Source organism: Watersipora subatra, chromosome 10 (genome assembly GCF_963576615.1).
Source record: "Watersipora subatra chromosome 10, tzWatSuba1.1, whole genome shotgun sequence".
In the NCBI taxonomy this organism is placed as follows: Eukaryota; Metazoa; Bryozoa; class Gymnolaemata; order Cheilostomatida; family Watersiporidae; genus Watersipora; species Watersipora subatra.
The window spans coordinates 46,644,019-46,659,228 of record NC_088717.1 but is presented as its reverse complement, the minus strand read 5'-3'; the positions used below and the strand labels follow the sequence as shown (position 1 = coordinate 46,659,228).

Genomic DNA, 15,210 nt, shown 5'->3' with positions numbered 1-15,210 from the left:
GAAAATATCAGTAATAAAATATATATACTAGTAATAAAGATATAAGAGATATTATCAGAATTATAGCTGCACCAAACTTTGAGAGTTGTATATGTACCAGGTAGTTTACAAGTGTAGGTGGCTTTAATTATGCCTATCAACCAAAAAACTTTTGCAAATACTGTTTCCTCAGCTAATGGATTGGGAGAGAAATTGAGGGAATTTAGTGGGCAACACAAAAACTGCAAAGTATCGTTATTAGTTATAGTGATAGTATTTGTGATGGGCTGTACCAAATTGCTGTTACAGTTCATAATAAACTGCTGGAGATTGTTGGGCGATCTGTTTGTAAACAGACCTCCCAAATGACCTCTCAACAGACCTCCCACTGTAAATAGGCTTTTTTATTGTTGAATATGAAATATTACCTATAACTAATGTTAACAGCATTTGACTTTAGTGCCATGCAATTTGAGAAACTAAGCCATCCTTTACGTTGTGGGCTAAAGGATAAAAGACAATCATTGATTGGAAATGATTGAAGACAGACAGAGCTGAAAGCCACTAACATTTCAATACTGTCAATCAACTTTGCCACATGTAAGCAAGAAGTGAAGTACTGCAGAAAAAAGAAGGTTGTAAACAAACACTCAGCAAACGGAAATAGGGTGACTCACAAAAGTCGGTGCCTATTGGTTAATTTTTTTGAACAGAGCTCTTATTGGTCAGATCTACCAGTAACAATCTACCAGAACAATCTGCATTTGACCAGTTTAGTATCTTGCTGCTAACTAGAAGCTAGCTCAGGAGCTTTCCATTTGAAGTGAAACTGTTTAAGATAGTTTGCAAAACTTTATCAATTAGATTAACATCAGAACTCTTCACAGAATACACACCGATATCGATACACGGCTTGGAAGAACAATGGAGAAGTTCAGTACAAATGACGACTTTACCAATCCAAAAGACAAAAAACCAAAGTCTTGTCAGATTTCTGGCATATGCTGGTTGGCTCTGATGTTCTGCATTGTATGCATCAGTTTTATTATCTTTGGAATATACATCCTACAGAGTATACAGTCTGCCAGACAGGAAGTCACTTACCTGACACAAAAAGTTGACAGATTACAAGAGGAGTTAGATAATCTGCAATGGAAAAAGGTAGGAAAAACTTCAACAATTGTTTTATTAGAATGGCAACTATTTGTTTTTAAAAGGGTTTAGTCAAAGCCAAGCTTTTTACATATATTTATATAATAACAAATGAGTAAGTACTGTATAACTACACTTCCAACTAATGTCAAATAGTTTCAGCTGCTACTAAGAGGTCCTCACTAAAGTATCTAAAAGCATCATATAAAAAGATGTATGCACTAGCCCATCTTTATAATGGTGCGCTTTGATGAAATGTTATAAGGCTTTTTTCGTATTCTACCTTGCAGGTGCAAACAGCTGAGCCAAGAAGGAAAAGGCAGACAGGGACAGGGTGAGAACACATTGTGGTACCATAAACGGTACCAAAAATATTTTATTGCCAAATATCTTTGTTATGCCAAGAAGTTGCATCTATATTTCAGTAATAACTAGAGCTGCACACCTATTATAAAAATTAATCGTGATTAATAACTGATCTGAACCAGTTAATCTTCGATTAATCTTAGAATTATTCTAGCAAAAATCTGCATATTCGAAAACAAATAATACAGCTAAATATAAATTAATTATATCTGAGATAATTATTGTTAACAGGAGTACGTACATGTTATGTACAATGTACATGAGTCATAATGTATTAATTATTATGAGTTTGAAAATAACCCATGAAAGTCTATAATTAAGTCAGCCAAAGGTTGAGGCAGCACAGCTAATTCACATTATCCGAATGAAGAGATGTCCTTCTTCTTAGATACATATTGCCAGCTTTAAAGGATAGCCGCTCAAAAGGGACAGTAGGGGCGATAGTCAGTGGTAGTGGTTATTGTCTGCGACAGTTGGTGATGAATTCTGAGCGGTATGATGAAAATTAGTTTAATGATATCTTAATGATGATGTGCTGTGGTGGTAGGCAAATTCTTTCTGGCATACGTTGCACTTCACTTTCTTGTTTAGGCTTCCAACAACATCTGTAAATGCGTCAGCTAGGGTGGAGGACATTTTTCTGCTTTTATGTCCCAATAAAATGTCAATCTTATGTTACGATTATTCTAAAGCTGACATAAGATTGTGATTTTTTTGAAAAATTAAAATTCATGTATATTTTACCTTAAAAAAGTTTTATACATAAACAAAAAATAGACTAAGATATTAAACAGTATTGAAATCGTTGTTGTTGCTATTACCTAGAAAAATGTTCAAACGACTAACAACATGGCCACTTGCAACTAGATAGATACGGCACTCTTTGTTGTATAAACAAGTTTTACGTTAGTGACTCAGTTAGTGTTTTCATAGTTGAGTGCAAATTAGTTGTGGTTGTATTTAATTGGTAAAAAGTGCTGCTTGTCATAAACCACCTCGGGGGAATTTTATTTGAAGATTAATTGGCTCAACTCAGTTAATCGTGTGTATATGTATAGATTGCGTTAATTGTTTAGTTAACGCGATCATTAAGCAGCTCTATTAATAACCCAATTGCGAGCTATGCCAGTTTATTTTTGAGGAACCACATTGGATGACCATTTTACCTGGCGGTCGGACTTTTTACAGCCATTTTGAAAAAATTATTCGTAATAAAACTGGCAGAATTTTGCTGCAGACGCTCTGTTAATGTACAATGACACTTGACCTATAATAAATTAAGTTACAGGGTGGAAAGCCAAATTACAAAACTGATGTTTTGGCTGCCATTTCAATAATGCAGCTGACCTCTGTAAATTTATAATGATCAAAACCTGTGTCAAACTGATTCATTGCAAGGTTTTTAGACATTAAAGGTTGAAGTCTAAAAAGGATCAGTCGATGTACATGTATGCATATAGTGAGACTTGCACAACAAGTTGCTGTGTGGCAGAAGAAATATTTGACAAATTAATAAGTTTATTTTCAGAGGCGAGCTTCCAATCACAGCTTATGAAAGCTCCAACCTAGTCAAATCTAGCGAAGTCAGCACTTCAAGGCCTCTTGGTGCGCCTGGACAACGTAGCGAAGCTGGAGCGCCTGGGCAACCCGGAGAAGCTGGAGCGCCTGGACAACGTGGAGCAACTGGAGCACCAGGTCAGCCAGGACGAGATAGTCCAACTGGTCCTCCAGGACGACCCGGTTCTTCTAGCCCATCGGGACCTAAAGGAGAGACTGGAACAAAGGGAACAAAGGGCAGTAAAGGAGTCGGTGGCAGACCAGGTAGTGCGAGCAGCACAGGTAAATGGCTGGGAGAATAACAATTTGAGCACACTCTTAACACAAATATAATTTTACCAATCTTTACACTGAGTGCTAATAATGTGTTCACAAAACTATGGGGATAAAACAAAATTGATCGAGATATTATGTACTATTAGTACCCTGAAAGCTGTAAGATAATAATCTGATAAAAGCTGACATGATAATCTTTCACATCTGTACTCTGACAGCTGTGAAAGATTATCGTGTGTCATAAGCAACAGAGCAGGTTGTTGGTTAAGGCAAGTAGTAGAGTGTCGGTCTAAAAAGTCAAAAGTTGCATGCTCAAATCCTGTTGAAAGCAATATTTTGTGTGACCTCTGATTGTGGCGACAGATAGACTGCACCACTCTTATTATAACAAATATTTTCATAAAAATCTTGTAGTTTACTAGTATTTGCATTACTAGTAACAAATACCACATTTTTTCGCTCAATAGTGTTTCACTTCAAGAAAACTCTGGTGTCTTATGCTGAATAACTTCTCTGCTTGTTTTAAAATATCGGAGATAATTTTTATTAATTGTTTATAGGCTGTCCTCAATTATGCATGCTTTCACCTTATTGGCTGTTGTAACATCATTTTTATTTAACCATCTTAAACACAAAGTGCTATCCTTTCAATTTCTTCTTGAAGTTAGACTCACAGATTTTCTTCTTTTCAGGCTCGTTTACTGATCAGTCAGACCAATCATCAGCAAAAAAGCAACGATTTTATAAAATTCACCAATATACCATTTGACAAAGCGTGTTTTATTCCTACCACATGGCAGATTCTGTATTAATATTGAATAGATTGGGGCAGCTAACTTTTCAAGGATGTAACCCAAACAGCTTTATAATAGTCTGCCCATTTTGTACCGTTTGCTCAATGCTTAGCTTCTACCTCTCATTTAAACTTCTTGTTAACCTATAGTTCAGGATTTCTGGTAAGGTGAAAGTCAAAATTACGTGCTGAACTCTTATTTGCTTTATTTTCTAAACCTTTCAATTCATCCTTTTTTATCATCAATTTGATGTTTTTTGCTTAAACAAATTTTAATGATACTGTTGCAAGTTTTCAAAACATGGTTTTCTAAGAATAATTTTAAAAACAGTAACGTTGCACTTGAATAATTTGCAAAAAATATGCCCATTTTTATGCAATGTTTTGTATAAGCATTTTTGTGGTTTAATCAAAATTTCTAGTAGAAGCTATTTTTTCCAGTCTTTAGTAGTAAGTAGTACAGACATTAAACTTACTGTATATAGTTTTCTACACATTATAAAGAAACTATTCATACTTGTTCACTTTGGTACAATTATTTTCCCATGTAGACTGGTGAACTAATAGAAATAAGTGAAAGCTTGTCACTTACAGTTCAATGAATCACAAATTATGATGCGTTTGATCTACCTATTAGACATTGCAATTCTTGGCTATTAGTTGGAATACTCTCATATCGGATGCCAAACCTATATCGTGTATGTTTTAGCTTCCTTCACAAGTATCTTACTACTATTATGCAATGCTATATCAAAATTAATTTCAGAAGACATTAATCATAAAAAGCTTTAATGTGAAAAAAGTAAGAAGAAAAACAGGGGATAGCTGAACGTTTCTAAAAACTTCTGAACCTCTTTTGTCATACGATCCTACCAGCTTTAATTGCAGTATCTGGAAAAATTTGCCATTTGTTATCGAACACTAAAAAGTAATCAAACCAGTTTAATGCAGTGAAAATCATAAAAAAATTGTATAAAAAGCTTTTAAACAATTGAAAATGTAACCTGTCAATTTTTATGTAGAATGCAAGATAAAGCAACTGCTAATAGCTTTTTTTTTAACATCTCATTGAACAAATAGTACAATAAGTCAAACTTACTAAAAAATGTCATTTTCTTTTCAATAAATTATATAGCTTGCTAAGCTACAAATAACCTCTGAGCTTGCTTGAATTGAAGCTAATAAAAAGCTCTGATTCTAAGTCAGTATTTGTATTATTCAGCTACGGGTTCGGGAAGTACATTCATAAGATGGGGAAGGACGACATGCCCTCAGGTAGCCGATCTAGTCTATGCAGGTAGGATACTATGTTTGGTTTACTTACGCCAGACTCAAAATCTATAACCTTTGCTTACTAGCCTGGAGTTTTCAACACAACTGAACTGAACCTAAATTATATGCTGCTCTTGTAATTGCCTCTACAAATGAGTTTTACATGAAGGATTGAGTCTTTTTCATGCAGTCCTTTTTCTCCAAGTTTTACACTTGGGTAAAAATAAACTCATTGCTTTGACTCTCGCATATTATAAACAGAAGACATAGTTACTAGTCAACATTGCGTAGTCATGGCAACATATGATTAATATGACTAGTACTTGGAAAAGTCTTTAGAGGTTCAGAGTGAGTCACTAAACTTTTAACATCACAGAATAGTAAAGCGAAAAAGCATTTTTATGCAGAATAGCTAAACAGAAGTTGGTAATATTGAATTTCATAAATAAAGATTTATTTTTGGCTACGCATATTGATAATATAGTTGGTAATATAATCCGAGTTTGGTAAAATTACTAGTTTTTTTAACAGACATCCTATCTGATTTTAAGCTACCTTGTTTTACTGCTGATGCTTTGTTTTATAAATCAAAGTGAATTGGCAGTTAATGCTCAAACATGAACAAGTATCTTTAACTTAAACCTAACAACACTTGATGACTAGTAATTGTAAAACTAACACAGAAAAGAACAAAATCAATAAAACTGTGTATACTTATGAACAGGTGGCACTTTGCTAACAGAATGTGTCATTACTAAAAATCTAACTTATTCAATAGAGTAAATGGTAAACTGTACTCTCTGTCACCAATTCGCATCAATCGGTAATTCAAGTAATTGGAAAGTATAACAGCATGAGTTTGTAACAAGTTGTTGAACTTTAACAAGCTTTCTTACGCATAAAAAAATACATATCTTTATCAAAAACTTCTGATCAACTAACCTTTTGGTAGTATGATAGCCCAAATTGAGCCAGTGTGTTAGTCCAATTTCCTTTTCAAGTGATGCCAACATTGGCATGCAATGGGAGACCTTGAACCTAATACTAGTTTATGACTGAGTTTCTAATGTCAGTGCACAGGAAATATTTATTACCATTCAATTACCATACAAGAAATGACTGGAAGCTTCAATAGTGCAGTTGCACCCTTATGTTTTACCAATCAACCTTAATTGGCATAGTCAATTAGAAGTTATTAAAATAAAGTTTTGACAAGGCATCACCTATTGAGCTATATTGAATGGTAACCAAATAAAAAAGTTTCTGCATAAAAATTATTCAATGGAACGCTAGAATCAGTCCAACTCTAAACTAAGACTTTTTCTAAGTCTAAAACTTATTTGCATTATTAGGTTGCTATTCTGAACAAATCTACCAAACTCAGTCAAAATGTAGAACGAAACATAAAAGTATTGTTGTTGCAAGACTTATTTAGATTAAAACTAATATTTTAAAAACAGATTCAACTCAAATAAATTTATTTAAACCCTGTCATACGCAAAAACCTATTTTTTTCTTTGCAGGATATGCAGCTGCAGCTAATCCAGGGAGTGGCAGAGGAGGATCCACCGAGTTAGAGTGCCTCAGTACTTCACCATCCTGGCATGCAAATTCAGTTACAAGCATTCAAACACCAACAAAACTTTTTGCAGCAAAGTTTTCATTAGGTGAGTAACTATATATATTTCTCAAAATATGTCAGCTGTCTGTCATTTTGGCTATATTTATTAAAGTCTTGATATTGACATTCCGCAATCTGATAGATTGAACTTACAACGAATGCATTGACAAGTGTCTCATCTAAGTGCTCTACCACTGAGCTACTGAGCTACCACTGAGCATATTAATCAAACACGTTTTTATATACTGCGTACTTCATGTGCAAACTAATTATTTTAGTATTGCGCCAACGCGTTATGATGTCTCTTTTAAAAAATTTTTTTCAGAAGATTTGATTTATATATCACATTCTTCACCCACAGACCATTATATTTTCTCCGTATCATCGTATTCAAATTTTTGATGGCTAGCTTTTGGTGGAACAGTAACCTTTTTTATACACACACTTCTGTGCAATGATTGTTAATTTTAATTCTACATATTCAAGAGTTTTATTTTGTTTTCCCAGTTTATATTAATTGTATCATTACTGAATAATATTTTATTGTAATCATAGCAAAACCGACCTAATTTAGTATTACTTGCTAATTATTTTACATTTACATCTAAACCTTTTTATAGTTGTCTTATCTTTTTTAACTTACTTTAGCAGCACAAAACATTTTCCTCTTGATATGAGGAAATATGAGTTTAAAGGTTATTTGACAAAGTTTGAAAACCTTTACAATTGTTTTTATTTTCTTTCTTAATTTATTTCGATTACTCGAAAAACTTCTCCCAAGATATATAGTTTGAAAGTTAGAATGGCAAATGTTGTTATAATGTTAAATACAAATAAATTTATGACCAAAGGCTTTTTTATTACCCTGGCTACGTCGAGTAGCACAGCTAGTCATAGTACATGTATATTCACTAAACCATAACACCAAAAGTATTTATTTTCAAATCACAGCAGGTAGAACATTTATGAGTCTTTGTCTGCAACTTAATCATATTATTGCTCCAACCCTTTCCCAGTTACTGCTTGAATAACCTAGGAGGCTTATTTCAGCCCTGTCAGTCCTGTCATTTCCAACCACTTAATTTTATTAACCAACTTTGATTAACATCGCTGATAATCATCAGATGTATGGGAAAACTTGGCAAAATGGCATTTTGATGAATCGGAAATGATCACAGCTGAATAATACACTGTCAGAGTTCAATATGTCAATCATATTTTTTGCGCAAAGCCAACAACTATGAGTAATTCCTTTTGCTGCAGAAAGCCTCCATAATGGCTCCAGTATTATAATTAATTCTGCCCACACGCTTTTATACCAGCTCGCGTACATCCTTACTTTTGCAAGAAAACCTTTATAAAAGCTGGTGAATATTGTTCATTCTGACTGAAAACCTTTACAACGGCTTGCATATGTTGACTATCCCACCAAAAACTCATTTCAACTCACTTTAATACCGCTACAAAAATATTACCAAATGGTCAAAAGATTAACATATTTACCTGAAATTTTAAGAATTTTCAAAAAACTTGCAATTACAGTTTTATGACAAACTCTTGCTCTTACAACAAATGTCTTTCAGTCTGAATTTATTCCGTGGGAATGATAAAAAAATTCCTTAGTAAAAAGTTAATAATTCAGTATGTAAATATTTCGGAACTCAGTCAGTGAAGTCGTTGACCTTATTGATAATAAAAACAAATAATATATGAAGTCCAACTTTTTTGTATGTATATAAACAAATTGAATAACAGAAACTGTACAAAGAATCAAACTATTGAAAATATTATTTAAATAATGGAAACACCGACATCATTGTAAAGACATAAAAATACAAGATGATCTTTGTTGTTAACCTTTTGAGACACCATAAACATTTCAAACTCTAGGAAAACGAGTAACAGTTTGATATCGAAATATGGCTGCCAGAAAAAAATTCATGTTACTATTGACAGGTCGTTTTGCTGGAATCCTTCCTGACTCGGCTGACAACTCGGTCATAACATGTTCTGTGTGTATTACAGCCAAAGCTCCAGTGGTAAGTAGCCTACAAACAATGGTCATTTCAAAATTGGTAGGGTGACAGTTTTTCTCTAAGCAGCTGAGGCTGGTGATTTGTGGATAAATTTGTTTAGTTTTCAAAATATATAAAGAGTGTGAAACAAAAAAATCACACAGCATTTGTCTTCATTCAAAACCAAACCAACTCAACAACCCACATTTGTGGTTTACAACCAAACTCAACAACCCTCATTGGTTAATTACAAATAAACCTAACAACTCACTCTCATGGATTACAAACAAAATTAACAAACAAATTTGGTAGAGTACCAACTGACTTGACAACCCACATTGGTAGATTATAAGTCAGCTCAACAGCCAACATTAGGGAAATTTAATCCAACTTAACCGATCCTATTAGTGGATTAGTAACATTAAAGTATATAAAACTGATACAAATCGTTGTTTGCTGAAATGGAAGCTGGTGAAAAGGTAACCAATGAAAAAATTAATCAACAATTAACGCTTTAACTACAATTTTTAATACTTTCCAGTCATTTCTAAAATATACCTTTGTGTGCAAGAGTTGACTATAGATTATAGCAAGTTAGAGGAGACTACAGTTTATAGCCAGTTAAACCAAACTATAGACTAAAGTAAGTTTGAATAGACCGTAGACTATTAAAAGTTTGAATAGATTACAGACTATAACGAGTTTAAAAAGACTATAGCAAGATAGAAGAGACTATAGACCTTAATATACTTGCCAAGTAGTTGAGAAAAAAACGTGAGATTGACGGTAAATGTAGTAGTTGAATCTGAAGCCTAGAGTTATTTGTGACGTTATTTTTTATTGGTACCTACACCAGAGGCCCTTCCACAATTTTAGTCAGTGTTTAGGTACTCTACTATCAATGTGAGGTCATGGTCGTTTGCCAACGATATGTCACAGCTTTATGGATAAACTTGGTTCATTGATGAAAAACTGTAGAGCAAATCGTTAGACACCAATGTTGCTAAATCTAAATAGCCCAGGTTTTATGGCAAACATACGGTTTAATAGCGGTCCGTTTCATTGCTGCTAACTTTGTATGGTGATGAGGGCTCACAATTAGTAAACAAAGGGAAAACGACAAGTAAAAAAATTAAACCACTACTTTTATTGAAAAAGCTGACAGAAAACGGGAGACCTTGTGCAAAGGGGAAACTGACTTAAAATACTGGAGGATCTTGGCCAAACCGAGAGACTTAGCAAGTATGGACCTTAAAAAGTTACAGCTGACTACAGCCTACAAAATGATATTATTTAATGAAATTGACCGTTAGCAAATTCATGAGCAGACAATTCTACGAATAGTTAAAATCTGCCAATAATTAGAGTTGTTGTCTTTTTAACAAAAGGAAAATAACTACTAGCTAAAATTCAAAGCTATGTGTCAGGCATCATCAGCAAACATAACTGAGTTCTAAACTCTTTAGAAACCATTGCAGGGGTTTTCAGTGGCACCCATTGCCAATGCATCGCAATTCTTTCTAAAAATATTTAAGCTTGTCACAATTCCTTTAGAATGCAGTATCGTTCAAAGGTAGTTCTTTCAGTTTTCTACTGTGAAATAACCTCCATCAAATTTTAATACTGATGTTGAAGACATCGAAAATGATGATTCTGGCTTGGACATTATGTCTTGTATATGATTTTATATGCTGATGCGTTTACATAGATAATATAAATGTCAATAAAAAGTTAAACACGTGCTATATGCATGTGAAGGCTTTGCACTTTCTTACTGGTTAAAATAAAATACTACTTTATTAACATATAAGTTCTTCTGAAACTACAATAGTCTACAAAAATGCATAAAAAAACAACTTTTGCGAAATATAACTTAATGAATAATTTTTTCCTGCGATGCGTTCTCACATTCTTGAAAGACCAGTAATATGATTAACTGCTTGCAAACCACACAGATATCTATTGAGTTGATAAATGAATTTCAATGATGTTGTTTGCCAGCTGAAATGCTTTTAATATGCCTAAACTAAATATGCCATATAAATAAATACCTTCTTTGACCATATCCACGTAAAAAAACTTAACATAATGTTGTTAAATGGAGTGTTACATGTATGCAGAATCCTCAAATCCTTAGGTCATTCGAATCATTTACTTTCTTATAACCGACCGAAATGGACACGCATAATTTCTCACAATTTAAAAAAGCTAGAATTACGATAAATTGTTTGTTAATGTGTACAATGATTGCGCACAATTGCTTAGGACAGCTGCTGCATAGGTTAACGCCATTTAAATTTTGCATATACGATGACTGGGCACATTGAATTTCCCAGTAATATATTGTAATGAAGCAAAATCATTGCCAGGATAGATATAGGGAAATCTTCACTAACATCGGTTTTATTGCCTTTAATAATATCTCTCTTTTATGCATTTCTAGACTTTTAAAATATAAAACATTCTAGCGATGTCTAAACTGAATTTGTCATTCAGGGTCAATTCTTTATACTAGATTCATTAAACTTTATCATTGCCTGTGCACGTGCTTTACTAAAAGGTTTTACATATACTGTGAACACAAGGTATTTTTGTAGATAACTCATGGTTGGTTGAATCACATATAAATATAGGCTAAACTTAGTAAACAATATCATTTAATTTGTTTATACATCTCCAAATAGCTGGATAAATTGATCATCGTTTTAGAGCTATGCATATTATTAAATTAATGAGTAACAACAATCTCATGCTTGAATTAAATTAATGTTTGGTTAGACGACATAAAAAACGCTGATTAATAGCAGGTGTTTTCAGATTGCTTTCTCTGAGTATGAGCCAGTGAAGGGGAGGGGATGAAAGCAAGAAGGTTTCCCGTTTGGCCAGAATATTCACTTAACAAAACGTTTTATTCTGCACATTGCTTACACTTAAAACGCTACATAAATATTCAGAACGCAACCCAAAGACGAATTTTAAATAACTTAGTTTAAATCTTCTAATTGACTATAATAATAATCATAATTACCTCAATTAGTTACAACTGTTTCATTCTATTGTACTTTAGGCTTTTGTAGAACTTGGAGTTGCGAATCTAATATTAATAGAGAAAACAACTCCAATCAACTGTAAAATTAGCTTTCAGACATATTCTTACAAAATGAAACTATTTTAGCAAATGTTTTCTAAGTGATATATAAAATAAAAACTGTAACAAAAATAAAGCAACATGAATTATGTGATGTTTTTTGTACGCTGTATTCGATGATGTACATATTACAAGTGCTATTTACTGAAGTTTCTCTCGACAGTCTAAAAGTATTATTGCTGTATAAAACTTTTAAAACTCTGTATCTATTTACTAGATAACTTTACCAGGAAGAGTTAACTGCTTAAGTGGATGGCACAAAGAATATAATGGCTACCTTATGGCAACTTCAGGTAAGTCTTCATTACATCAACTCACTAAAAAAACAATCTCTTTAAAAAGGCTAGAATTTTAAGCAGAATTCAAGATGAGATAGCAGAATACAGCAAGCCAACTTTGTTATAAACACACGGAGTAATAAACAACTGAATCAGCAACTAAATATTCCAATAATACTTATAAATTGTGATGCAAAGGAGTATTTCATCACAAATTATACTTTGATCACATGAACATGCCTTAAAATAAGCAAAGTTTACAAAAGGCAAATAATCCAATTTTGGCTACTCTCTGAGAACACAAATTTGATTGGTTTAGCACAAGTCATGTGACCTAATGTCTTTTTTATCTAGCTTCTTCTTAATTTGAAGTAACAGGTTGAGAGCAGGAACTATCTAGCTATAAATATCCTAATAGGTTCTGTAATAGTGAAATAGTGTTGACTCGTGTAATAATATGAAAATGCAATTTGTTTTACATTTTAAAACATAGGTGCGAATTGATGTAAAATAAAGTGAAACATCAAATATCCGGCATATTTTTTATCGACAAAATCTGCAAGGTTAAAAATAGATGATTAATTTTATAAAATATGGCATAGAAGAGTCATATATTTTTTTGCTCTATTTCCACATAAGTACTTAGTATCCATCTTTGATAATCAATTGCCATTTTTACAGCATTGCAGAATGAAGTTTTCTTCTCTTCAAAAAATTACTGTGTAGACAAAGAACCAGACTATTACGAGGGCCACAACGATTCCAATGGTCTGAAGCTAACATTTTTGCAAGCTGGAGGCTGCTATAGAGGGCTTTATCCTTGTCATGAATATACAGAAAACAACTTAATTGCATGCACTGTTTGCTCTAAAGATTCAGATTAGCTGCATGCTGTACCAAACATTGAAGAATATTTACCACACTTATGCAATCATATGTGCTTATAACACATTTCGATATGTACTAGTTACAGGCGTACATCTGCTATATTATACTCGACAAACTGTATCTTTAGACTTTTTATAAAATTAGAGGAATAATGAAGATTTAGTAACTGTTACTTGTTTTTATGTACAATGCTCAAAATAATTGTGACACAAATGCGCTGTACCATTGGATTTTTATATTGCTCGGTGCTTGTGTGATCACCACCTTGATGAAAGCTCTCTTAACTAGCAAAGTATAAAATTGAAGAAACGTGTTCTTTTGACTAACTAAACTATTATGCAAACATAAATCTCACATAAGACAGAAACCACTCGACACCAAATTGTGTCAGCTGTAAAAAAATATGTTATTGAATAGTTTTTGAGAGACGAGAGCTTAAAGCATTATTTTTAAATATGCATGGCTAAGTGCATTGCTAAACCAATATTTGAACAATCAATTAAAAAAAACATACTCAGCGGTTGTTTCTGAAGTATTTAGTATCAAAAAAGTTTAACAATGTACCACAGACTTGCTATCAGTTTTATAACTCCACTAATTAAATGCTCAGCATTGTCAGATAAAAAAAATGTTTTTACACAAAAAGTCATTTTCAATCAATGTAACAAACACTTACCATTTTAATTTAAATGAAGGTGTCTGTTTATATCCGTCTGAGCTCTTAGTTTAGTTAAGTTTATGCTATAAATGGTACTCACCATCCATTACCATTACCAGTGTACTTTTTATGATTTGACGTTTCTGTACCAATTGAGGAAGCCTGTAGAATGTTGCTATAGTAGTACTCCATGTTAATTTCTTGAGATCTCTCATGCATGTATTAAGCACATTTGTTATAAAAAAGAAAAATGGGCTTTAGGAAACAATATTGCTAGATATGCGTAAACTGCAATGAAAAGATTTTAAAAGTTATTGTTATTGCTGTTATCCATTTTTTTCGTTTTTTTCAATAATTCCAGACTTACTTGGAGATTCCACTAAAGTCATGAAATTAAAATTATTTCTTCAGTAATACATCATCCATTATTATTATGCCATTAAAATTATCAGATATATTTGGCTCTTTTACTGATAGAAACATTGTAAGCATTTCCGATTAAGGAATGAGATTACTACTTCAAGCGTGATCACCTAAAATAATGCAGCAGGATAGTTTTGGTGACTAAGTATTAGCTAAATTAAAAATTTAATTTCACTTTTGCTTAATTTGCTACAGGATAAATATGCCGATAGAATAATTGTAGCAGCAATCTGACTTACATTCTACACATATGCACTTTTTTTCAGCATTCACATTGAGCTTGCTGGCTGGTAACATGAATAATATAATTATTTCTGACAGCAAATTTGAATTTGCGCAATTGTACTTGATCAAAAGGAACTAGTTTAACAAGAAAGGCCATTGCAGCAATGATTAGATAAAAAGAATGGTGAAAATTATAAAAAGCTGAAAGATCTACATGTAAGTGAGAAATTGAGAAATGAGAAAAAATATGTATTTATACATTTATATTGTTCATATAAATGAGAGAAAAGTCTTATAACTAAAAATATGTAAAAATCTAAAACTTACATGGAAAACAGATTCAAAATTTTTTGAATTTGTTGAAACTGCTGTTGGTACTTTATGAAATTTGCCATATTTTTAGTGGCATAAGATGCATTCGAAAGCTTGCGATTTGCTAAAAAAATAATTGTGTGTAATTTAATACAGCTCGATCGGTGTGTTGACAGAGTTCTGAAACTTGTTGTGCGCGAGTGGACTACGTTCACTCTTCTTTGCCATTTCCTGATTGAATGTCTAA

At 32.8% G+C, this 15,210-nt stretch overlaps 1 protein-coding gene across 1 annotated transcript; it reads left to right on the top strand.

The window, feature by feature from the left end:
* The first annotated feature begins 706 nt into the window (after positions 1-706).
* Positions 707-14,181, top strand: LOC137406052 (short-chain collagen C4-like). The gene is made up of 8 exons (XM_068092574.1): positions 707-1,140; positions 1,422-1,465; positions 3,026-3,336; positions 5,346-5,420; positions 6,919-7,062; positions 8,973-9,055; positions 12,397-12,472; positions 13,139-14,181. The coding sequence occupies exons 1-8, from the start codon at positions 904-906 to the stop codon at positions 13,339-13,341; spliced, it is 1,173 nt and encodes a 390-aa protein (XP_067948675.1). The 5' UTR covers positions 707-903; the 3' UTR covers positions 13,342-14,181.
* The last annotated feature ends 1,029 nt before the right edge of the window (positions 14,182-15,210 follow it).

Excerpts from the sequence above, each read along its gene's own strand:
- LOC137406052 (XM_068092574.1), top strand. The coding sequence starts at position 904 with ATGGAGAAGTTCAGTACAAATGACGACTTTACCAATCCAAAAGACAAA. Across the intron at positions 1,466-3,025 it reads AAAAGGCAGACAGGGACAGG|AGGCGAGCTTCCAATCACAG; the intron begins GTGAGAACACAT and ends GTTTATTTTCAG. Across the intron at positions 5,421-6,918 it reads AGCCGATCTAGTCTATGCAG|GATATGCAGCTGCAGCTAAT; the intron begins GTAGGATACTAT and ends TTTTCTTTGCAG.